We start from the raw sequence: 24,960 nt of genomic DNA, 5'->3' as shown, positions 1-24,960 counted from the left end.
GTCCTGTGTCCTCTCTAGAAGATCTAATGGGAGCACTGAAGGGTTCTGGATGAAATGTTGAATGACAGCAGCATTTCTCCAACCACTGAATTGTTCACTGATTAGTTTAAAAACTTTTATTCATTCAGGAACGAAACGCCACTACAGTACTTCATGTCGCTCTGCTTTGACTTCTTTTTAGACCTGTTACTCACTGTAATGTACGTCCTTTGTAAAATCCATTGTCAAATATTTTGGTCTGATGAATCTGTATCAGTATTGACACTTGTTTACACATGGTGTCAGATGCACACACAAAAATCACACACTCTGTCTGTATCACACTCTAAGCAGAATGACTACCCTCGTTTTACACCTCAGCGTGAAGCTGCCATCTCCTCAGCTTGAACTTTCTAATTATCTTCTGTTCCTTTTTGTGTGTGTGTGTGTTTGTGCAGGAGAACCACTGCTTACGGATTAAGATCCTGGGGGATTGTTACTACTGCGTGTCAGGGTTACCTGAGCCCAGAGCGGACCATGCTCACTGCTGTGTGGAAATGGGGGTGGACATGATTGAAGCCATTTCGTAAGTCTCACTTAGCCATCAGTTCATCTGAACATCAACCTTTGTGTGATTAAATTATCTCATTTTTGATCTGTGAATTAAATTTTGGATATTAATTGTTTTATGTCTATTTGTTTATGAGACATTTGTGAAGAAAACACACATAAATTTGTACTAACTAATATTATTTTTATATTAAATTTTAAAGTTAAAGTGACAGTTGGGGCAAATGGCCAGTGTTTTTTATTACTTTATGTAATTATTCATATTATTTTATAATATTTATTGTTTAATAATAAGTATTTATAATTATTTAATAATTCCATGAATTGCATGTAAATTCGTAGACTTATATATTGCAGCCAGTGTTATTGTTATAATTAACATTTTTGTTAATTGAAATAAAGTAAAAATTAAATACTTTTATTAGATAAGAAAGGGATAGTTCACCCAAAAATGAAAATTCTGTCATTAATTACTCACCCTCGTGTCGTTCCAAACCCGTAAGACCTTTGTTCATCTTCGGAACAAAAATTCTGATATTTCTGATGAAATCCGAGAGCTCTCTGTCCCTCCCTGTGACATCAGTGGTTTTAATTTTATGAAGCTATGAGAATACTTTTTGTGCACAAAGAAAACAAAAACAACGACTTCATTCAACAGTTCTTCTCCTCCGCGTCACCCTCAGATGCCTTTTTGGAGTGTACCACAATTAGAAAAATAAAAAATTACTAACAACTAGGGTTGCAAAGGGGTGGAAAATTTCCAGAAACTTTCCAGAAATCTGGAAAGTTTCCAAAATTTCTGTAATGTTTCCGAAATTTACTGTAAATTTTTTCACCTTTTAGCAACCCTACTAACAACTGACTGAAATAATGTAACAACCGAAATAACAAAAAAAATAATTTAAAAAGTGAATGTACTAAAATTTGAAAAAAAAAAGAACTAAAAATTAAAACTAAACTTAAAATAAAACAAATAAAAAGGACAAAAGCACATTCAATTACTAAAACAAACTAAATGTAAAATCAAAAACGGCTAATAAATGCTAATATAGAATACTAGTATGTAAAAAATAATACTTAACACTGATTCCAGCATGAGATTTATTAATAACGTTTATGTTTGTGTCGCAGGTTGGTGCGAGAGGTCACAGGGGTCAATGTGAACATGCGAGTCGGGATCCACAGTGGTCGCGTGCACTGTGGAGTTCTTGGATTGAGAAAGTGGCAATTCGACGTGTGGTCCAATGACGTAACACTGGCCAACCACATGGAGGCTGGAGGCAAAGCCGGGTGAGACTCAATAGCTATACATAACACTGGACAGACTGTTTAGTAACCATAAAATTCATGTAATGTCATTACTGAAACTCATTTTTTTTTCCTCAGGAGGATCCATATCACTAAAGCTACTCTGCAGTACCTGAATGGAGACTATGAGGTAGAACCAGGCTTTGGAGGGGAGAGAAACGCCTACCTGAAAGAGAACAGCATTGAGACCTTCCTAGTGTTGGGCTGCAGTCAAAAGCGGGTTAGACACGTCATAGAGTTCATGCTACAACCTTTTTATAACTATAACTGTGCTCTACACACACACACACACACAAACAAAAAAAAAGTGTGTGTGTATGTGTGTGTAATATATATATATATATATATATATATATATATATATATATATATATATATATATATATATATATATATATATATATATATATATATATATATATGTATATATTTTTTATGTATCATATGTAAACCAAGACTGGTCAAGAAAACGATTTTTGCTGTGTAGAAAATCTAAATTACTGTGCTGCTCTAAACAAAATGTAATTTATCACAAAATCTCAAATTAAACTGATATATTTTTATACAGTACTGTACATTATATATGATTTGTGATGCATAAATTCATGTGTAACATATAAAACGATGGATTTTAGTCTTTATTGTTTTTTAAATAAAATCTTTATCAATTTAGACATTAACTGTCATTTAACATTAACTATCTGGATTTACATAAAAACCATTTTAAAATGTTTTTATTTTGTATTTAGCCTTATTTAATCTTTTTTTTTTTATCTATTTAGACTAAAAACCTAATTTTAATATTGGCTGTGATTTGTCAAATGTCATTTATCAGTTATCTAGGATATGAAAATCATTTTAGTTTTCGTTCAGGTTGTTTTTATTTACTCTTTAGCATTTTTTTGTCTTTATACAATTTTTTAAATGTTTTTAGACTGAAAATAGAATTTGAATATTAGCTGTTTCTTGGTTATCTGCCATTTATCAATTATATGGCATACCATAACATGAAAATCATTTAATATCAATGCATCCCTATTTCTAATACTTCTCTTTTATTCAAGATCCTTGAGCACAAAACTTTTCCTGTGCCCTTGACTATTTCAGAAAGAGGAGAAGGCCATGATGGCTAAGATGCAGCGCACGCGGACGAACTCTAACGAGGGTCTGGTACCGCGATGGGTGCCTGACAGATCCTTCTCCAGGACTAAAGACTCCAAAGTCTTCAGACAGATGGTGAGACCCCTGTCACCCACTCCCTATGACACTCACCCCATCTCTCTCTCTCTCTCTCTCTCTCTCTCTCTCGCTCTCTCCTGTTCCTTTGGCTGATTTCTGCCTTTACATTGTTCTCTCAGTTCTCCTACATTACTCTCAGATCTTTCTAATCTTCTTGGGCTCACATTTGTTTCTTCTCTTCAATCAGGGCATTGATGAAACATCCAGCAAAGACAAGTGAGTGTTTTTCTTAGCTTTTAGAGAGTAAATGTAGTGGGGGGGATATAAAAGGTACAAATAAAATGTGCTTTTCTAACTGTTCTTCTGCACACAAACGCAGCCGTGGTGCTCAGGAGGCGCTGAACCCCGAGGACGAGGTGGACGAGTTTTTGGGCCGTGCCATTGATGCTCGCAGTATCGACCAGCTCCGCAAAGACCACGTGAAGAAGTTCCTCCTCACCTTCCAAACCTCCAGCCTGGAGAAGAAGGTCAGACTCGAAGACACTGGCTGAGTTCCAGCTTCCCGTCCAGATCTCCCCACCCTTTCCAGTTTAATTTAGTAGTGCTGATCGTCTAGCAGACTAACAGGATGGATGAGATCATGGGAGATCAAATGTCCTCCAATTTCCTGTTTGGTATTTAAGAAGAAGAGAAGTAGATTGAATTGTTCAGAGCAATTTTTAACATGTCATGAGGTTAACAGGATCTTCTGGGTGGTTGTTGTTTGTTAACAATCAACAATAACTCCCGCAGCATTCATATTTGGCACAGATTGGTAAATCAACATATTTTAATTATATTTAATATTTTGGTCTTGTTTCTAGTATGCTAAGAAAGTAGATGATCGTTTCGGCGGTTATGTGGCCTGTACGCTGCTGGTCTTCTGTTTCATCTCTTTTATCCAGATCGTCGTATTCCCTCAGTGAGTGATAAACACACACACACACACACACACACACACACACACACACACACACACACACACACACACACACACACACACACACACTTGTTTACTTAAAGGGATAGTTCACTTCAAAATGAAAATTCTGTCATCATTTACTCACCATCAAGTTGTTCCAAATCTGTACGAGTTGACGGTAGCCATTCATTTCCATTGTGTATATTTTTCCATACTATTGAAGTCTTTGGCTATTAATAATTTGGTCACCAACATTCTTCAAAATATCATTGTTTGTGTTCAACCGAAGAAAGAAACTCATACATGTTTGGAACATCTTGAGAGTGTGTAAATTTTGACAGAATTTTCCTTTTTGGGTGAACGGTCCCTTTAAATGGGGACATTCTTTAGCCTGGTTTTGTTTTTGTTTACAGCTAGTTCTAAATACTATAACATTACCCTAACCCACACTGTAAAGATGGTGATCGTGTTTACTGTTTCTGTGAGTGAAATCCAGTCATTCCAATAGAAATCGTTCCAATAGTTTCGAGTGATGGCAAAAAAAAGTTCCCCTGGCAGATTTAGCTTGTTCTAGGTTCACATATTTGCCTTGCAGAGCAACAGAAAGCTGCTTGGTTATGAAGTGACTTTACTGTGAGCATTGCTTCATGCATATGCTATTGACAGTGGACACTAGACCTGTTTGTACAATGCTAATGCTAATAGCTAATGCTACTGCATCTTAATCCTAACAGAAAACTTTCTGCACTATTACAATTGAAAAAAAAAAACACCTTTATTTTTTATATTGTTTTTTTTTAAATGAAGGGATCCCCAAAAGAAGGTTTTGTCAGGTTTAGCGCACTTCTGTACAAATTTGTCCCAAATATACTGTATGGCTAAGTACATACACAGATGCACACACTCACACACTTAACATGGATCTGAAACCTCCTGTGTGTTTCGCAGTACTCTGGTCATGCTGGGAATATACATCAGTATCTTCATCATTCTTGCCAACATCCTCTTCATCTGTGCCATTTACTCCTGCGTGAAGGTAAGCTACGTCTAATTATGCTGTTTTTCATTCTTTTGCATTTTCTTTTGTACAAACGTGTAGAATTGTCCTTTCTTTCGCTCTGTCTCGCAGCTCTTCCCTGCTGCTATGCAGACTGTGTCTAAGAAGATTGTTCAGTCTCGCACCAACAGCACACTGGTGGGAGTTTTCACCATCATCCTCGTCTTCATCTCTGCCTTTGTCAATATGGTATGCAGAGCTGCCAAATCACTTCACACACAACATTAGTGTGTCTAACACTTGAGCTAACAATCTTATTTCTTCCAAAGAGACTGTATGGTCAGAAATGTTACTTAAAATACCAATTCTGTCATCATTTACTCACCCCTATGTCGATCCAAGTGTGTATGACTTTCTTTCTTCTACAGAACACAACATTTGCCAAAATGTCTAGAGTGTTGTAATCAGTACAATAAAAATAAATGACCAGGGTTGTCAAACTCCAAAAATGGTAGAAAAGCATTAGAAAAGTGCAGAGTGTTTATTTTGAGGTGAACTATCCATTTAAGGGATTAGTTCAACCAAAAAGGATAATTTGCTGAAAATGTACTCACCCTTTAAGATGTAGATGAGTTTGTTTCTTCATCAGAACAGATTTGGAGGAATTTATCATTACATCACTTGCTCAGCAATGGATGCTCTGCAGTGAATGGGTGCCGTCAGAATGAGAGTCTAAACAGCTGATAAAAACATCACAATAATCCAAAAGTAATCCAAACGACTCCAGTCCATCATACACTGTGAAGTGAAAAGCTGTTTGTAAGAAACAAACCCACCATTTTAAATTGTTTTGACTTTAAACCATCACTTCTATGCAAAATACAAGTCCATATTTTATAATATCGAAACCTTGAAAGCCACCAATGTATTTGTTTAGAACTGATTTAGACTGTTTTCACTTGTAAATGGTGCTTGATCTGTGCATATTTCTCTCCTGTTTCAGCCGAGATGATTTTTTCATTGAAGAAAGCAATAATAATGTTAAAGAAAACAATGGTTACAGTTAAAATCCATTAAAGGGTTACTCCACCCCAAAATTACAATTCTGTGAATAATTACCCTCATGTCATTCCAAACCCATAATCCATCTTCGGAACACAAATTAAGATATTTTTGATGCATTCTGAGAGCTCTCTGACCCTCCCATCAACGCACAGAAACGTAGCAAAGAGATCGGTAAAATAATCCATGTGACATCAGGGGTTCAACCGTAATTTTACAAAGCTACTTTTTGTATGCAAAGAAAACAAAAATAATGATTTTTTTTTTCACCGACCATAGTGCCATTGTGGAGAGTATCCACTGAGCACAAACCACATATGTTGTTCTGTCAGCCGCACCACACGGATATGTTGTTTTCGTTCAAATCAAAGCCTACGCTGTTTGCAGTTTCTTACAAACGCAGTTTTTTTAAAGCTTCATAAGATGTTAACTGATGGACTGGAGTGGTGTGGATTACTTGTGGATTATTGTGATGTTTTTATCAGCTGTTTGGACTCTCATTCTGACGGCACCCATTCACTGCAGAGGATCAGTTGGTGAGCAAGTGATGTAACGCAACATTTCTCCAAATCAGTTCTGATTTGTAGAAGAAAATCTGATTGTGTATTTTGCAGCCTGAGTGTATGTTTTGTGTTTCCTGCAGTTTTCCTGTGATACACAGAAGCTTGTGGACTGTGTCGCGGAGCGGTTTAACTGGTCGTCAGAGATGGTGACTCCCTGTGTGATTCACAACTTGTCTCGCTCTGCACCCGACGGCCTGAGTATCTGTCCCAGCAACACTCCCTCCTGCCCCTTCCCTGAGGTAAAATGTGTGTGTAGTCACACTATAAGAGCAAAGCTTAGTTGCAAATGAAAAATGGATTCATGTTTTATCCCCCGTGTCTCTTTCAGTATTTCAGCTACAGCGTGCTGCTGACCCTGTTGGCCTGCTCAGTGTTCCTGCAGATCAGTAGTATAGGGAAGCTGGCTTTAATGCTGCTCATCCAGCTCACTTTCCTGCTGCTTGTGGAGTGGCCAGAGGTGGCGCTGTTTGACAACTCAGACCTCTTCGTTACTGCCAATGCTCTGTGAGTACCGCTGCCAGCCTCTAGAGGGCGGCCTTTCTGTGGCCTGTTGTTGGTGATTATATTCAATAATACAATGACATTTTATTACATTAATTTAGTATTAACATATGAAATACTGTGGGTTGCAACAATGTTATTTAAAATAATTGATATGCTATTATATTATGATTATTTGATATTTTGATCTATCTGTCAGCAATTAACGAGAATTATTTTTAATCATTTTAAAGTTTTTTTTTTCAATTAAAACTTATTTGCGATATTAATTATAACATATATGAAATAATATAAAAATAAATAAAATTATAAAATGCAATAAAAGTAATATAAAATAGAAAAACATTAAAATATCTCTGATTTGAATACTGATTTGTATATAGTTTGTTTATTTGTGATATAAATAAATGCTGTAAGGTTTAAATGTTCTTGTGATGTTAACCTTTACACTGCATGTTTTTTTTTTTGTTTTTTTTTTTAGTGTTTTCAATGAAACTCTGCAATGGTGAGACTAAAATTAGTCTCTTATGCTTCCCGTTATTTGTAATTTTTAATTTATTATTTTTCTAAATGCAAAAATGTTTTATCTTGTTGGTTTTTCACAGGTCCAATCTCAATACAACTACTGAGCAGTGGTATGTGCAGTTAACACAGTCTTTGTTTCCATGTCTTCATCATTTTTTTGAATGATTTTTAATTTTGACTTGAAGACACGAACTCTTTGTTGTGGCTGTGTGCTGTATTCTGTTACATCCATGCTGTGATGTGAATAATTTATCCTGTGGCTGACCTGATCGCTCTCATTTCAGTGCTTTCAGGGTGACTAAAGTGTCCCTAAAGGTCATGACCCCGGTGATCCTCACTGTTTTTGTACTAGCACTGTACCTACATGCCCAGCAAGTGGAGTCAACGGCTCGTCTAGACTTCCTTTGGAAACTTCAGGTCAGGGTTTGAGCCTACAGTATTTTGGCCAACACCAAAATTTTAACCATTGAACTACTGCTACAGATCTTTGTCGTTATTAGCTTGGCACACTAAGATATAAAATAAAATGTCAATAAACAATTTGTTTATAAAATACATCGAGAATGTCCTCCTTTCAGAATTTAAAAAATATAATTTGTCTGTTCTTCTACAGGCCACAGAAGAAAAGGAGGAGATGGAGGAACTTCAAGCCTACAACCGCCGGCTCCTCCACAACATCCTGCCCAAAGATGTGGCCGCCCACTTTCTAGCCAGAGAGAGGAGGAATGACGAGCTGTACTATCAGTCGTGTGAGTGTGTGGCCGTCATGTTCGCCTCCATCAGCAACTTTTCCGAGTTCTACGTGGAGCTGGAGGCCAACAACGAGGGAGTGGAGTGTCTGAGGCTCCTCAATGAGATCATCGCTGATTTTGATGAGGTTTGTGTTTGAAAAGAATAAGGGAATCTTTAATTATTACACCATTCAGTATGACCAATATGAAAGCATCTTATGAACAGTAATGTATATTTCTGAAAACCTCCCCTCTATATCTCTCCTCTCTTGCAGATCATCAGTGAGGAGAAATACAGGCAGCTGGAGAAAATAAAGACCATTGGCAGCACCTACATGGCCGCATCTGGCCTCAACGACTCCACCTATGACAAGGAAGGCCGCTCGCATATAACCGCCCTGGCCGACTATGCCATGCACCTCCGCGAACAGATGAAATACATCAATGAGCATTCCTTCAACAACTTCCAGATGAAGATCGGTAGGGGTCACATTGGTGTCCATTGTTTGCCGATTTGTTTTTCTAAACGTCTGAAAAAGTTGTGGTGAAATGTGGTGCATGATTGTCTGACTATTTATGACAATGCGAGGTAGTTCAGGATTCATATAAACAGAGCTTTCATAATCTAAAATCAGACTGGATTCATTCAGATTGACAAAAATGACCACATTTAAACATACGAATTGAAAATTTGGCCATTTTTTTTAATTTTTTGCCATGATAAACTGAAAATTGTAACTCAGTTTTTACCACAAGGCAAGATTAGTTTAAGTTGTAAAATGTCATGTGGTACATCTCCCCACAAAAAAAATAAAATAAAAAAAAAATAATCATAAATATTTTTTACATGAAAAAAAATTATAATTTTTTATTAAATAATAAAAAAACTTTCTGAAAATTTTAAGGCGTGTATGCATCTTAACTTGACTTGATAGTTACACTCATTGTTATTGTTAACTAATACAATAAAAAAACTGTATTTGTAATTAAACTTTTATTATTATTATTTTATTTTATTATTAAAGTTTTATTAAAATATTATCGCACACAATTGTATTTTTTAATAATAATACATTTATAGTATATTACATTAAATAAAATAATATACATTTATTAATAATTATAAATGTATATATTATTTATAAAATAATAATACATTTATAATATTAGACAAAAAAATAGAAATGATGCCTTGGCAACTAACTGAAATAAAATAAAAAAATAAAATTGAAATTAAAATAACTTACAGCTAAATAGAAATAAAAAAATTTAATAAAATAAAAAATAAATAAAAATAAAAGCAAATTCACAATATTATTTAAATACTATAAGAGTATATAAATAATACTAAAATATACTACATGGCGTCACACGACATAATTTTTTTTTTTTTTTTAAACATGAATACTAAGGGTACATTTCTAAATTGGCATATGCATGTGTGTGTGCAGGACTGAACATTGGGCCAGTGGTCGCAGGCGTTATTGGCGCCAGGAAGCCACAGTATGATATCTGGGGAAACACAGTAAACGTGGCCAGTCGGATGGACAGTACAGGGGTCCCAGACCGTATTCAGGTAAACCTTCAAGCCTTTAGATGCCTTAGTCATAATAAGCAAGTGGTTTAGAAGTGATTTATGATGTTTTACTGGATGCCTTGCAGGTGACCACAGACCTGCACCAGGTGTTGTCCAGTAAAGGTTACCAGCTGGAGTGTCGAGGGGTCGTGAAGGTGAAAGGCAAGGGTGAGATGACCACTTACTTCCTGAACGACGGACCTCCCAACAGTTAGCAGCGCACTAGAGTTCCTTTGGATTCCCACAATTCCCCAGAGAGGAGGATTTCTGGAGGAAAGCAGAAGACAAACAAGTAGCCATCGCCATCACTTGAAAAAAGGAAGATTATTGAAAAAACAAAGCAGACTCCAGACTGAAGAGTCGTGGCGCTCATGGATATGGCTGTGCACCAGGACGATTGTTTTTAAGCCTCTCACTCAGGCTGCTTGAAAGATGCAAAGTCTGTTTATTTAATAAAGGCCTTTACTTGCCGAAGAAAAACGCTTTACATAAGGCATTTTCTCCAGTTTTATTTTTGTGTGACGTTTTTTTTTTTTCTCTGTTATTTTTTATTTCAGGTGAATATAAATACAGGTACTCATGTTTTGTTCGGAAATTCCTTATTTATTTTGATCTTGATGTTTTGTGCAAAAAGTCCTTTATGGAACAAGTGTGAAAAACACATACACATTTATACCGTACATAAACACATACGCTCGTATATCTGAGTGTGTACAGTATCTGTATAAATTGAGAAGAGAACTATTGACCAAAGACCAAAGTATTTAATAGAAAAGAAGTTGTCAAAACGTTTGCAGAAGTTTTGAATATTATGTAATGCTCAGATGTCCTCACCCCTCGATTTAATTCCTGATTTGTTTTTTTTTATGATGTTTTGTCATTTAAAGTAAATTACACTGATTGATTGACCAGCAATGCGGGTGACTGGCAGAGCATTGTGCACCAGATCATATGAAGGACTGAATGATTTATTTAAAGTCATGCTTTTCCTTCACAAAGATGAATTCCACATGGAAAAGTGTTTGGAAAAACTTTGGAACAATAGTTTTTTTTTCTCTCTTTCTTTTTTTTTGGAAGTACGACCAGATCTGGGCCTCCAGTGTGTCCTCAAGGAAGACTTCGGTTTTGTTTCGTGTGTTTCATCAACCATTCATTCATTTTTCAAAGACGTATTTTTGGTACAAAATGAAATAAAAGGAAAAAAAGAGTTTTTCGGAGGCATCTGGGGAAAAGCCACGGCATTGGATACCAACGGTACAAGACAGTTTATCAAGATCCAATTCATTCTAGAAGGACTTTTTTAAAAACGAAAGAAATATATCTATAAATTATGACTGAATACTGTGCTTTGTAATCTCGAAGGGGCATAACTCTTTTCACTGTGAGGTTTCTATAATACAACTAGCTGCTTTCTTGCCAAACTAAACAGCTCAAAAGCATGTCTGATTGTGGTATCTTCTCTACGATTTTTGTTTGTTTGTTCGATTCCCTGAAGTTGTTTGGGTATTTTGTATCATCTCTGTATCCGTTTTTTTAATTCCTATTCTGGTTGTTCTTATATCTATTTGATTATGATTCCATTCCAGCTGAGGAGAGGGAACAAAGACCTGAACATTTGGTACTAACTGATCAACTGCAGTCTTTGACGTATGATCAGATCAACAATATTCCCTCCACCGCTTGTTCTGCTTCATTGTAGTGAACATCTGTATAAGGAAAAAGCCACTTGGTAAAATACATATCTAAACCGATCTAAATCTAACTTCAAATTCATTAGGTAAACAGTTGCTAGCCAGCTAATTAATAACATAGAGAATTGCAGTGCATTTGCCTTAATTAAACAAATTCAGCATTTGATAACAGTGCCTCTTTGTATCACACGGTGTATAATGCGATTCATTTGGTGGACGCAACATTCGTTAACTCGTTCCCCTCTTTCAGCGACTTGCATCTTTTCCTGCTATGTGTTCTTCACTTATTGAAAATATGCTTTGATCGTAGTTTGGTCATTGCATGTCAGTTGATCATGTTTCGTACCAAAGGCAGGGTGCCCTGTTGTTTCGTCCAGTATGTGCAATAAAAGCATACACGGGTGGATATTCAGCGCGAGGGAAGCAAACACAGTGGTTTTGTACTGCGGACAAGCAGGAGTGTATTTTAGTACTACTGACTCTCACACTGGGGCCTCTGTCTAGATCAGGGCTGAACGCCTCCTGATCATCTCTTTATTTTCGTTTACCTTTTCGTTTGTTTGTTTCATTCTTGTTTTTACTTTAGTCGAAGGATTAGAAAAGGGACAAGCATTTCAACTTTGCAAAGGAAAGTTGAGGAAAGACTCTCGATGAATATAGACAAACTTTCCCCCACTAAAAATAAAAAAAAGTCTGTTTTATTTGGTTTTTGTGATTGCTTTTTATTGTGGTTTTGTTAAACTGTTTTTTTTTTTTGTATATATTAGGCATTGTGTTTGCATCACCTTAAATGATGCATCATTTAAAGGTTTTTTTGCCTCAGAATATGATAGGTACACATTGTAGATTTTTATTTATTTACAACTAGTAATTATCACTTCTATAATCAAACTAGTATCATTTTTTATATCTTAATGTGAACTGATTAATTTCTGCTTTTCAAAACTCTACCAGCTGAGATTTGCGTGTAAATCAAGATGCCTTGCTCAGTAAATATTTTATGCATTTGGTGAGCTGGAATTCAAATACTGTTGTCAAGCTAACTTAACATGGTCCTAGATCATCATTTCATCCTGGTGTAGTCAGTTTTTGATACTAACGAATGACGAATCAGAACATTGTGGTTTACTAAAATTCAGGAAGAAGTTCCTCCCGAATGGACTGCTTCAGGTCAAGTTTATTCACAAATGGTTCATTGTTTTATTATTACTGGACTTTTCCACCATAATGCAGGTATATGCAAAGAACAACATTTAGCACATTCAGATTGGGACTAAATTTATTGCACTAAATTCTATAAACAATATGGCACAGCCATAGCTGTGCAGTGGATAGGTAACACTGGCATTAGTGTGAGTTGTGTGTCCTCTGCACCTCCTGTTCTGCAGAGCAAAGTGACACACTGCAGTGTTGCAGTATTAGTGCACTGTGATCACCATGTGAACATACTGTCTTACAGTTCCAAGGACCAGGAATCAAAACAAGCTGAAGTCTGGGCAAGTCATTGACATCTCATTCACAAACCTGAGAAAATCAGTGAAATATGCATTATTATTATTAAAGCATTATCCATTAATTGTCTGTTGACACACATTGGCCTACATAGCTTAAGATCCTTCATACTTGGTCATTTCGCTGTTTTTGCGTGGGAAGCGACGGGTTTGAGTCCAAGGCTCCCGGTTCTTCAGGCCATCGGTGGAAACCCACCAGCCGTACTGCTGGTTGTCCGTCACAGGTACACGATACAGCTCTTTAGGAGCTAAAGAGAAACACAAGATCTCATCTATGCCACAGTGACCACCAAAAAAAGCATCCAATTAATTTAGATTTAAGATAAATTATTAAGACTGGTTCATTTAAAATAAAAAATCCAAACTCGTCATGAATAATCTGAACATATCACTCTCAATTTTGAGCAAGCATAATTACACAAACTATACACACACACAGAGAGAGAACCTCTCTTTAGTATGTAACTCATTCAGTATGTGGGTGTTTGATGTATTTAGTGTGAACTTACACCTCTGAACGCGTCTGCTCAAGTCCTGATATCTGCTCTGACTGCCGAGATGCAGGTCTGATGAGTCTGAAAGGAAGAAACAAACATATTGGACCCCACTAGTGTAAGTTAGATAAACAGATGTGCTAAAGATCCGTCGAAAGCGCCTGTTTTAACATCGCACCAAAGCAGCCATACCTCGTGTAAGATTGTTGTGCCTAGATGTTACCATCCTGTCCCCAAAAGGGTTCTGATAGCCCAAATATGTGAGTCCGAAGAAAGCCATACTCAAAACTGTATTAGGAGAAATAACAAAACAATAGCAGGAGGAACGACCTGAACCGAGCGAAAAGAGCCGAGCACCAGAATCACGCGCTGCGTTCAAACGCTGTTTAATCTGTTGCCATGGATACTTGCACTGCCCCCAGCTCTGGTTTATTTATCAGCACTTTTATAACCTAAACCCTAAAGCGATTCGAATTCATTAATATTTTGCTTGCTTCCTAAATATCCCCTCAGTCCACTTACTAACTCGCTGTTGCTTAGCACTTTCTGTTTGTGCAGGAATTAAACAGTGTTAAATAATCCAATGAGATGCACCTGGCATGCGCCATAAATTACTGCTTTAAGAAAATTTAACACGAGACAGTTTCTAAATATTTTCTCTGACATGTATGTTCACAACTGAAAAGTGGTTACAACGCTTCGCTTTAGTGCAGGTAAGTACATATTTAAGTTGAAGCACCACTTTTTGAGTCCTTTTTATAAAACAGGTTTGTCATTCAAATTACTGAATTCGCATCAACCCATTGTTGTCTACGTGTTTTATTTAGGCCTATTTATTTATTTTTACAATTACTAATACTTTCTAATATTTATGAAGGTCTTTTGCTGTATGTGACCCTAGCCTAGACCGCAAAACCATTTATTTATTTATTTTTAGATGTATATCATCTGAAAGCTGAATAAATAAGCTTTCCATTGATGGTAAGCATTCCATTGATTTGTTAGGATAGGATAATATTTGGCTATCTATTTGAAAATCGGGAATCTGAGGATGCAAAATATTCATCGCTTTTAAAGTTGTCAAAATGAAGTTCTTAGCAATGCATTACCAATCAAAAATTAAGTTTTGATATAATTACGGTAGGAAATTTACAAAATATCTTACTGGAACATGATCTTTACTTAATATCCTAATGAATATTGGCATAAAAGAAAATTCGATGTATATAATGTATTGTTGGCTATTGCTACAAATATTCCCGTGGTACTTATGACTGGTTTTGTGGTCCAGGGTCACATATAGTCTTTTAGGTTTGGCTTTGTGGTTCTTTTTAAGATTAAAATAGTTATTTAATAAAGAGTAGTAGTTTGACTTCTTGATTACTTAACATTTATTTCTGATAAGATGTCCTGTATCGTAGTGCATTGCACACGGTGCTTCGAACCACATTCAGAGGAGCAGAGCTGAAGCACTACCAAAACAATGTTCTTCCACTAGACACTGCTCCAGGGCCAAAGGTTAGGGGAGTGCAGGGTGAGTTGAGCCAGTTTTTACTTGCAGTGTGTTTAAAGTGAGCATGTGACAGTAATGGGTCCAACTGAAATATTTACATAAATTTCAGGATGTGGATTATTCCTTGAGAATAATCGCTTTGGATCTAAAATAAAAGTGGTTTCTTGGCTCAGCTTGGGGTAAACTAAGCCACATGGGGTTAAACTGTGCCACTGACTATGATTAAGTAAAACAGAACGTTTTCACCTCAGGCTATATCAAAGGAAGGGAAATTCAACAAATATGACTTTATAAAATCTATGTATGATCCTTGTGATGGACTGGGCATTTATCCAGGGAGTTTTCCTGCCTGTGACTCACGACACTCGGTTGACTTTGCAGGCATTTTTAAAATGATTAAAACATTTTTTTTTAAGTTGAATAATTAAAAAGAAAAAGAAAAAAAACAAACAGACTGCAAATGACCTTACAGAACTGGGCTAATTACTCAACATCTTACTTATAAATTTTGCAGGGAAATACAACTTAATAAAATTTTCAGTGACCAATTTTCATAAACGAGGCCTGTTTAACATTTTCAACAAAATCAAGTCCAGAACAAAATCAAAAATGTTTGGTATAAAATAAATGAAATATTGAATTACAGTAAAATAATACTTCTGGCTCAAATTACCCCACTCCTACCATTTTAACAAACTTATATCATCCAGCAGTTTAGAGCTAACATTATAGCATCTACATTTACATTTAATCATTTGGCAGACGCTTTTATCCAAAGCGACTTACAAATGAGAACAATAGAAGCAATCAGACCAACGAGAGAACAACAACAGTATACAAGTGCCATGACAAGTCTCAGTTAGTCTAGTTAGTCTACAGACCCGTAGCTATGTTTTGTTTTTTGTTTTTTCCCCCCAAGAATAGGATAGACAAGAAAAGGTAAGTGCTAGTATTAGTTGGTCAAGTGCTGGCGAAAAAGATGAGCCTTTAGATGTTTTTTGAAAATGAGTAAAGACTCGGATGTTTGAATTGAGATTGGGAGGTCATTCCACCAGCTGGGCACAGTCCAGAAAAAGGTCCGTGAGAGTGATTTTGAACCTCTTTGGGATGGCACCGCAAGGCGCCGTTCACTTGCAGAATGCAAGCTTCTGGAGAGCGCATAAGTTTGAACTAGTGAGTTTAGGTATATTGGTGCCGTGCCAGTGGTCGTCTTGTAGGAGAGCATCAGTACCTTGAATTTGATGCGAGCAGCAGTGTAACCTGGCTACCAGGTTTAGCCTTCAAATATGTGTGGTCATATCACCAATTTTGTTTATGGTTATCTAGAAACAAAGCGTGGCTCAACTTCCACCGTCTCAAATCACCTCGCTCTCCCCTACTGTACATAGTGTAGCTTTAAAATTGTTCTGCTGTGTGACAAACGAATCAAAATATTCCATGTTTCACTCATTATTCCCTCAATTAATATGAGCTTGTGTCAACTACTCAGATTCAAAACAGCACAAATTAATTTACTGATTTACTGCAGACATTTTCCAATGCTACAAATGGCTGAACTTATATACAATATCCTGTTTGTTTGTTTTTTCTTCTAGGATGAGCTTACAAAGTCCTCAATGTACACTACCCATAAAACTGAGCATCTTGGGACTGTCCCTTTTAATCACCATTCTGTGGGTATTACTGCTGGATCTAGGAGGGTGGAGGTCTGCCAGCTACTGGTATCAAGATCTTTCCTTAAAGCCAAGATATAGAGGCAGTGTTGGAAGGAATTTCAGCGGCATCTGGCATATTCAGACACATACCTCTATACAACCTTTTGAAAGGGCTTTAGCGTTATCTGAAGATGCCAGATGTCCCTCTGGGTTCTACAGCATGGAGGAGCTCAGGCCTCAGATAGAGAGACCTCAGGAGGATCCAGAAGGACCTGGAGCTGATGGAAAGCCCTTCGTCACTGGCATCTTGACACCTGCAGAGCTGAGGGAGAAGCAGGAGGGCCTTTCTAGAAGCAGCTTCAACCAGTTTGCCAGTGACCGTATCTCATTACACCGCAGTCTTGGTGTCGACACGCGGCCCCCCGAGTGAGTACCACAAGAGGCAGACTGAGCAAAATTGTTCATATTTTACCTTTTGATCATGTAGCACTAGTTCACTGTTACTCTTCCTAGATGCGTTGAGCAGAAGTTCAGCAGATGTCCACGGTTACCCACTACCAGTGTGATCATTGTGTTCCACAATGAGGCATGGTCCACTCTTCTCCGCACCATCTGGAGTGTCTTACACACTTCACCGGCTGTTTTACTTAAAGAAATCATACTGGTGGATGATGCAAGTACTCAAGGTAAGTAAAGGCATATGAATTGCATTTTTAGGTACCTTCTTTGAATAAGGTCGACAATAAAAAGAGTAAAAAAAAGTTAATGGACTTATGTTGATGGAAGGAACCAAGCAATATCTAGAGACCAGAATATCATAAAGACCTGGCAATGGGATCTTTTAACTTGAGCCAGTAAGCAGCCACCCAGGAGAAATTGCTTAGTAACCACTCATAACACCCTAGCAATCAACACACTATCAACACCTTAGCCAGCACCCAAACCATCTTATCAACGACTTAGCAACCACCCGGAACATGTCAGTGCCACATCATCCCCCCACAACACACTAGCAATAGCTTAGCAACAACTCAGAGCACCCTGCAATGCCTTAGTTACCACCCAGAGAATTGTGGCAACACCTTAGCAACCACCCAGAACACTCTAGCAGCAGTTTAGCAACCAGTTAGCAATGTCTTGGCAACCAACACCCTAGTGACACTTAATCAACCACCTAGGACAGCCTAGCAATGCTTTAGCAACCAGCCAGGACACCTTGGTAAAACCTTAGCAACAACCAGGAGACACTAGCAGTGCCTTAGCAACCCCCAAGAACACCCTAGTAACACCTTAAAAACCACCAGAGCACAATATCAATGCCTTAGCAACAACCCAGAACGTGATAGCAACTCAGTTGTGTTCTGGGTTGCTTAGGCATTCCCCGAGTGTTCTGAGTGGTTGCTAAGGCATTACCCAGAACACCCTAGTTATGCTTTAGAAACAACCCAGGACACAATAGTAATGCCTTACACCATGTCTACACCAGACATGACAATTGTTGTTGCTGCGCTGCAACGTTGGCATCTAGTTAAGACATTCTATCTTTGATTTGAAATCTTGGGGTTTAGTTTTAGTGTGATGATTATTTGTTTTAATTTCAGATCATCTCAAAGCCCCATTAGAGCAGTATGTCCAGTCTCTTGAGATTGTGCGTGTCCTGAGGCAGCGTGAGAGGAAAGGTCTAATCTCTGCCAGACTGATGGGTGCACGAGAGGCTGAAGGACAGGTGCTCGCCTTCCTGGACTCCCACTGTGAGTACATACTGTTGGCATCTTTGTATAGTGCAGCCCAACCTATTGCTTTCACATAAAAACTGGATTGGATGGAGGTCTCAAATCCAGTAGTGGCTTCTGACTGTAAGTTTAGGTGGGGCAGGGTCTGGGACTTAAAATATTCTAGAAACTCTGAAAAATATTGTTTAATAATGCTGAACATATTTACAAATGAAAAATTTATGACTGATTCAGTTTATAAATAGAGGTTTATGTTTTGAAATAGATTAATATTTTGGCATGGTCTTGCTCCACCTGTCCATATAGCTGAGCCTTAGCTGCTCAAATCTTAGTCCACTAAAAGGTTAATATATTATATTCATACAACTTTGAGGATTGAGTGTTTTATTACATTTAAAGGTGGAAACATAAGGAAAATAATGGTAAACATTAGTCTAATCAGAGTTGAAGTTATGTAGGCATATAAGTCGACTTCCTATCCTGAGTTTGTGTGTTTTCTCAGGTGAGTGTTTCTATGGTTGGTTGGAGCCCCTGTTGGCCCGGTTAGTTCAGGAGCCTACAACAGTTGTGAGCCCAAGCATTGCTGTCATCAACAAGAATGATCTACAGTTCATTAAGCCAGTGATGTCGTCCCGAACACATACTCGTGGGAACTTTGACTGGATCCTGAGCTTTGGCTGGGAGACAATACCTGAAGAAGAGAGGGTGAAACGCAAAGATGAAACCTATCCTGTCAGGCAAATGATCTACAAATTTACCCAAACAGAGACACCTTTCTCATAACGCATTCTAATTTAAATTGCATTTATATTGCTGTTGATGAGACACCAGGTTTCATGTGGTTTCATTCTTCATTCAGGACACCCACTATTGCCGGTGGGCTTTTTGCCATTTACAAGCAGTTCTTTGAACACGTTGGAACTTATGATGACAATATGGAGTTTTGGGGAGCAGAGAACATAGAAATGTCATTTAGGGTAAGACCCTCTCACAGGTTTCTATCTTTTGCATCCATTGAGTGAACTTTTTATTATATAATATTTATTTATTTATTTTTTTTAAAAGAAATAGAAGATTTGGACATTTGACAACTCGGTTTATTCTAATTCTAATACAGTTTTGTTTTTAACTATTATAAATCATTTTCTTTAATTCAATTCATTACCATCCATCCATCTTCTTCCGCTTATCTGGGGCTGGGTCCAGGGGGCAGCAGTCTAAGCAGAGACGCCCAGACATCCCTCTCCCTAGGCACTTCCTCCAGCTCCTCCGGGGGGATATCCAGGCGTTCCCAGGCCAGCCGAGAGACATAGTCCCTCCAGCGTGTCCTTGGTCTTCCCTCGGGCCTCCTCCCGATGGGACGTGCCCGGAACACCTCCCCAGGAAGGCGTTCAGAAGGCATCCGGAACAGATGCCCGAGCCACCTCAGGTGGCTTCTCTCGATGTGGAGGAGCAGCGGCTCTACTCTGAGCTCTTCCCGAGTGGCTGAGCTCCTCACCCTATCTCTAAGGGAGCGCCCAGCCACCCTACGGAGAAAGCCAATTTCGGCCTCCTGTATCCGGGATCTTGTCCTTTCGGTCATGACCTTAGGTGAGAATAGGAACGTAGATCGACCGATAAATCGAGAGCTTCGCCTTGCAGCTCAGCTCCTTCTTTACCACGGCAGACAGGTACATAGACCGCATCACTGCACCTATCCGCCTGTCAAACTCCCGCTCCATCCTTCCCTCACTCATGAACAAGAACCCAAGATACTTGAACTCCTCCACTTGAGGCAGGGGCTCTCCACCAACCTGAAGGGGACAAACCACCCTTTTCCGGCTGAGAACCATGGCCTCAGACTTGGAGGTGCTGATTCTCATCCCAGCTGCTTCACACTCGGGTGCAAACCGTCCCAGCGCACGCTGAAGGTCCTGGCCTGATGAAGCCAACATGAAAACATCATCTGCAAAAAGCGCCTAGAAATCCTGTCCATAAAAATAATGAACAGAACCTGTGATAAAGGACAGTCCTGCCGGAGTCCAATATGTACCGGGAACAAGTCTGACTTACTGCCAGCAATGCGAACCAAGCTCCTGCTCCAGTCACACAGGGACCGGACAGCCCTTAACAGAGGGCCCCCGGACCCCATACTCCCGGAGCACCCCCCATAGGATGCTGCGAGGGACACGGTCGAATGCCTTCTCTAAATCCACAAAACAAATGTGGATTGGTTGAGCAAACTCCCATGAACCTTCCAGCACCCCAGCGAGGGTATAAAGCTGGTCCAGTGTTCCACGACCAGGACGAAAACCGCATTGTTCCTCCAGAATCCAAGATTCGACTATCGGCTGAATTCTCCTCTCAAGTACCCAGCCATGGACTTTCTCAGGAAGGCTGAGGAGTGTGATTTTTTTTTTTTTTTTTTTTTTTTTTTTTTTTTTTTTTCTGTAGTTGGAACACACCCTTCGGTCCCCCTTCTTGAAAAGAGGGACCACCACACCGGTCTGCCATTCCATGGGCACTGTCCCCGACTGCCACGTGATGCTGCAGAGGCGTGTCAGCCAACACAGCCCCACAACATCCAGGGACATGAGGTACTCAGGGCGGATCTCATCCACCCCTGGTGCCTTGCCACCGAGGAGCTTCTTAACTACCCCTGTGACTTCAGCTTGGGTGATGGACGAGTCCACCTTCGAGCCCTCAGCCTCTGCTTCCTCAATGGATGACATGTCGGTGGGGTTGAGGAGATCCTCGAAGTATTCCTTCCACCCTCCTGAGGTGCCGTATGGTTTGCCAGAATCTCTTCGAGGCCAACCGATAGTCTTTCTCCATGGCCTCACCAAACTACTCCCAGACCCGAGTTTTTGCCTCCACAACCACCCAGGCTGCAACCTACTTGGCCTGCCGGTACCCGTCAGCTGCCTCAGGAGTCCCACAAGCCAGGCCAGGCCTGGTAGGACTCCTTCTTCAGCTTGACGGCATCCCTTACTTCCGGTGTCCACCACCAGTTTGGGGATTGCTGCCTCGACAGGCACCGGAGACCTTATGGCCACAGCTCAGAGTGACTGCGTTGACAATGGAGGCGGAGAACATGGTCCACTCAGCAGTGATGGAGTACTCGAGTCCTGGACTCGGTCTCGAGTCCGACTCGAGTCACTATTCTTTGGACTCGAGTCCGACTCGAGACTCCATTCTCTGGACTCGTGACTCGACTTGGACTCGCGGACTGATGAGTCGTACTTGGACTCGGACTCGAGGATATATAAAATCGGACTTGAGCATTCATCACGTTGTTTTTGACTAAATATGTTATAAAAAATTTATATAAGGTGTTACACTTTTCCTGTTTCGTGCCCAAGACCTGCCGGGATCTATTTTTTTCCCTCACAGACACTGTCCTGTCTTTCTCCATGGCCTCACCAAAGAGTCTGTCCAGCTTCCTCCCCCGCCATCGGATCCAACTCACCACCGGGTGGTGATCAGTTGACAGCTCCGCCTCTCTCTTTACCCGAGTGTCTAAGACATACGGCTGGAGGTCAGACGAAACGACCACAAAGTCGATCATCGACCTCCGGCCTAGGCTGTCCTGGTGCCACGTGCACTGCTGGACACCCTTATGCTTGAACATAGTGTTCGTTATGGACAAACTGTGACTTGCACAGAAGTCCAATAACAGAACACCACTCGGGTTCAGATCAGGGGGGCTGTTCCTCCCAATCACGCCTCTCCAGGTGTCACCCAGTAGAACGACGGAGTCCCCGGTCGGAGCACTTTCCAGCACCCTTCCCAGAGACTCCAAGAAGAGCCAGGTACTCTACACTGCCCATGAGGGGAGGCCCGGCCACCAGACGCTCGCATTCGAGCCCCCGCCCCAGGCCTGTCTCCAGGGTGGGGCCCTGGCTGCGCCATGCCGGGCGACTTCACGGTCCTTGTTTTTAAAGACTTCATAAAGGGCTTCTGAAACGCTCTTAAGGCCCATTCACACCAAGCATGATAACTATAAAGATAATGATAAAGATATAGTTCTAAAAATCGTTTTCAGTATTAAAGAACAGCAGAGTCCACACCACAACTATAACGATAAAGACTAAGAAAAACAATATCGTTGGAATCACTTTCAAAATAATTTTTTTTCCAGCTGATGAACCATAAAAATTGACAGCCAATCAGAATCCATCCTGCTGTAACAAGCTCGAGAATTTAAAGCGGCAGATGAGCGTACGCTTAGAATAAACAGAAGATATCGTTCACTGTTGTAGACTCTAATATCATTATCTTTATAGTTATCTTTATAGTTATCGTTCGACCCGTCACCTAGGAACTGTTTGCCTTGGGAGACCCTACCGGACAACATAGCTCTTAGGATCATTCGGGTACTCGAACCCCTCCACCACGATAAGGTTGTGGTTCAAGGAGGAGTCAATTGTCATTACATTTAATTCAAATTTTATATATATATATATATATTACTAAAGCTAAACTGATATAAATATATAAATAAAAGAGAATTCAAAAAATAAAAAAAATAAAGCGAAATAAAAATATACAAAAATGATCAAAGCACATTGCAAAAATTAAATCCCAAACATAAATTAAAATAAAAACTAAAAATATATAAATAAAAGAGAATTCAAAATATTAAGAAATATTTAATGTTATATAAATAATACAAAAAACAACAACAACAATTGTTCACACTATTCTGGTGTCATACATTATGTATTGGCTCTTGCAGGTATGGTTGTGTGGAGGCAGTCTAGAGATCATTCCCTGTTCTGTGGTCGGCCACATCTTTCGCACTAAAAGTCCACATTCCTTCACAAAAGGCATAGATGTGATCGCACGCAACCAGGTTCGCCTCGCAGAAGTCTGGATGGATGATTACAAGAAGATTTTCTACAACAGAAATAAAAAGGCTGCTGCCATTGCAGCGGAGGTAAGAGAGATATTTAAATTAAAATATTTTAGATGACAAACTCTTAATTGTACAGCTCACATATTTCTCTTCTACCTCTGAGGAGCACAGAAATCATATGGGGACATCAGTGAGCGCCTGAAGCTCAAAGAGAGGCTGCATTGCAGAAATTTCTCCTGGTATCTAGAAAACATTTTCACTGAGGTCTTTGTGCCAGATTTGAACCCTGTGCTGTATGGATCGGTAATGTAGTGTTATAACTTTGAATTTATTGCAAAAGCTATTTCCAGGAATATATAATATAATTATAATATATTTTTTTTAAATTTTTTTTTTTTTGTGTGCATATTGTGTCTGTAGTTAAAGAACATTGCCACAAACACTTGTCTTGATATTGGTGAGAAAAATCCTGGAGGGAAGTCGGTGGTTTTATTCATTTGCCACAACATGGGAATAAATCAGGTACTTTTTGATAACTGCTGTCACCCTTACATTATTTTTTTTTTATTGGTCATTATTAATATTTTTATAAAAAATTTAAGCTTGTTTGGCCAAAATAAACAAAAGCACACTGCAAATAAAAAATTATAATTTGAATGCAATAATTAATAATATGTAAATAATAATATTAATAAATAGGTACTATAATAGTAAACAAATAGCCCTAAAATAATTTTAGTATTAAACATTTTATTGGTCAATTTTCTATACCCTTCTAAACATTTGTTTTGCTTTGCAGTATTTTGAGTACACGTCACATCAGGAGCTGAGGCATAATATTGATAAGCAGCTGTGTCTGCATGCGACGATTGAGCCTGAACCCGTGCGAGTGGAGCTGTGCAACTTTCAGGGTGAAGGAACCGTCCCAGCTCCACAGCAGACGTGGAGTTTCATTCTTGTTTCCCAACAGGTGTGGTACATATCCTAACATCCCTTTGCCTCTGGCTGCATAATGTCACAAATAATCAATGAACTATTATGGCACAAAATTATCCTATAATCCCAAACTTTTGTGGATGTTATCTTCTAGAGATTTATCTTCTTACCTTTTATATATTTGTACTTATTTGCAGATATATCTTGTCCTCAATGTTCTGTTTAGTAAGTGTTTAATGGTGGAGTATGGCAACATCATCATGAAAAACTGTGACCCTGCCAACAATTATCAGCACTGGTCTTTCATCTGATATGAAGTCAAAAGGGGCTCGTCCTCCATCAGATTATCTGAATCCTTTTTTTTTTTTTTTTTGGAATATTGTACAAAACAGAATCACAATGAATATTTAAACAAATGTTGCGTCACTGTTTTGCTGTAATGTAAGTTTGTCCAATGTATCAGAAGTTATTACTTATTTGATTTATAAATCTGTCAAATGAAACTGAACTGATTAAATTAAACTTGATTAAATGTCCTAAATTCAGTGTTTGTCATAATGCACACTTTTAATTAACAATTGTGTTTCTCGCATTGAACGGTGATTAGTTGTAGCACTTGACCAATGTATTTATGAAAT

At 38.7% G+C, this 24,960-nt stretch overlaps 3 protein-coding genes across 8 annotated transcripts in view; 2 read left to right on the top strand and 1 right to left on the bottom strand.

The window, feature by feature from the left end:
• LOC109066789 (adenylate cyclase type 6-like) overlaps nucleotides 1-12,344 on the top strand; it is a 54,023-nt gene extending 41,679 nt beyond the window's left edge. The window contains exons 7-24 of one of the 2 annotated variants that reach the window (XM_042750855.1): nucleotides 438-565; nucleotides 1,681-1,839; nucleotides 1,936-2,077; nucleotides 2,965-3,093; nucleotides 3,284-3,312; nucleotides 3,416-3,563; nucleotides 3,900-3,997; nucleotides 4,946-5,033; nucleotides 5,127-5,243; nucleotides 6,700-6,858; nucleotides 6,948-7,123; nucleotides 7,602-7,625; nucleotides 7,726-7,755; nucleotides 7,930-8,062; nucleotides 8,259-8,522; nucleotides 8,652-8,856; nucleotides 9,828-9,952; nucleotides 10,039-12,344. In XM_042750855.1, coding sequence (XP_042606789.1) covers nucleotides 438-565; nucleotides 1,681-1,839; nucleotides 1,936-2,077; nucleotides 2,965-3,093; nucleotides 3,284-3,312; nucleotides 3,416-3,563; nucleotides 3,900-3,997; nucleotides 4,946-5,033; nucleotides 5,127-5,243; nucleotides 6,700-6,858; nucleotides 6,948-7,123; nucleotides 7,602-7,625; nucleotides 7,726-7,755; nucleotides 7,930-8,062; nucleotides 8,259-8,522; nucleotides 8,652-8,856; nucleotides 9,828-9,952; nucleotides 10,039-10,167 — 2,283 coding nt within the window. In that variant the 3' untranslated portion in view covers nucleotides 10,168-12,344. The remainder of the gene's footprint in view (nucleotides 1-437; nucleotides 566-1,680; nucleotides 1,840-1,935; nucleotides 2,078-2,964; nucleotides 3,094-3,283; nucleotides 3,313-3,415; nucleotides 3,564-3,899; nucleotides 3,998-4,945; nucleotides 5,034-5,126; nucleotides 5,244-6,699; nucleotides 6,859-6,947; nucleotides 7,124-7,601; nucleotides 7,626-7,725; nucleotides 7,756-7,929; nucleotides 8,063-8,258; nucleotides 8,523-8,651; nucleotides 8,857-9,827; nucleotides 9,953-10,038) is intronic. The other variant, XM_042750856.1, reaches the window with a different exon arrangement.
• LOC122141949 (testis-expressed protein 49-like) lies at nucleotides 11,489-14,163 on the bottom strand. The gene is made up of 4 exons (XM_042750867.1): nucleotides 13,841-14,163; nucleotides 13,664-13,729; nucleotides 13,267-13,402; nucleotides 11,489-13,167 (listed from the first exon to the last, which is right to left on the bottom strand). The coding sequence occupies exons 1-4, from the start codon at nucleotides 13,926-13,928 to the stop codon at nucleotides 13,119-13,121; spliced, it is 339 nt and encodes a 112-aa protein (XP_042606801.1). The 5' UTR covers nucleotides 13,929-14,163; the 3' UTR covers nucleotides 11,489-13,118.
• A 47-nt stretch (nucleotides 14,164-14,210) lies between these two features.
• On the top strand, nucleotides 14,211-24,878 carry LOC109093229 (polypeptide N-acetylgalactosaminyltransferase 6-like). Of its 5 annotated transcripts, XM_042750861.1 has the most exons (13): nucleotides 14,242-14,361; nucleotides 15,054-15,182; nucleotides 16,757-16,882; nucleotides 16,988-17,242; nucleotides 17,330-17,502; nucleotides 18,418-18,567; nucleotides 19,052-19,286; nucleotides 19,409-19,526; nucleotides 23,267-23,467; nucleotides 23,558-23,689; nucleotides 23,807-23,908; nucleotides 24,186-24,356; nucleotides 24,520-24,878. In XM_042750861.1, exons 3-13 carry the CDS (start codon nucleotides 16,758-16,760, stop codon nucleotides 24,631-24,633), a joined length of 1,776 nt encoding a protein of 591 aa, XP_042606795.1. In that variant the 5' UTR covers nucleotides 14,242-14,361; nucleotides 15,054-15,182; nucleotide 16,757; the 3' UTR covers nucleotides 24,634-24,878. The 5 variants fall into 5 exon arrangements, with proteins under 5 accessions (XP_042606793.1, XP_042606794.1, XP_042606791.1 ...); XM_042750859.1 differs by having other exon boundaries at nucleotides 14,211-14,361; nucleotides 15,070-15,182; nucleotides 16,757-17,242; XM_042750860.1 differs by lacking the exon at nucleotides 15,054-15,182 and having other exon boundaries at nucleotides 14,212-14,361; nucleotides 24,520-24,876.
• The last annotated feature ends 82 nt before the right edge of the window (nucleotides 24,879-24,960 follow it).

The sequence above is a fragment of the Cyprinus carpio genome, chromosome B23, assembly GCF_018340385.1.
Source record: "Cyprinus carpio isolate SPL01 chromosome B23, ASM1834038v1, whole genome shotgun sequence".
NCBI lineage: Eukaryota > Metazoa > Chordata > Actinopteri > Cypriniformes > Cyprinidae > Cyprinus > Cyprinus carpio.
Note: the sequence above shows the minus strand (reverse complement) of the source record. Positions and strands in the feature narration are given on the sequence as shown.

What these genes read in the sequence shown, in the direction of transcription:
- LOC122141949 (XM_042750867.1), bottom strand. Translation starts at nt 13,928, where the DNA reads ATGGCTTTCTTCGGACTCACATATTTGGGCTATCAGAACCCTTTTGGG. An exon ending in GCACAACAATCTTACACGAG is followed by an intron (nt 13,730 to 13,840) that starts GTATGGCTGCTT and finishes TCTTCCTTTCAG; the next exon opens with ACTCATCAGACCTGCATCTC. An exon ending in AAAAACAGCGAAATGACCAA is followed by an intron (nt 13,168 to 13,266) that starts GTATGAAGGATC and finishes TGATTTTCTCAG; the next exon opens with GTTTGTGAATGAGATGTCAA.
- LOC109093229 (XM_042750859.1), top strand. Translation starts at nt 16,758, where the DNA reads ATGAGCTTACAAAGTCCTCAATGTACACTACCCATAAAACTGAGCATC. An exon ending in GTCGACACGCGGCCCCCCGA is followed by an intron (nt 17,243 to 17,329) that starts GTGAGTACCACA and finishes TACTCTTCCTAG; the next exon opens with ATGCGTTGAGCAGAAGTTCA. An exon ending in GGATGATGCAAGTACTCAAG is followed by an intron (nt 17,503 to 18,417) that starts GTAAGTAAAGGC and finishes TTTTAATTTCAG; the next exon opens with ATCATCTCAAAGCCCCATTA.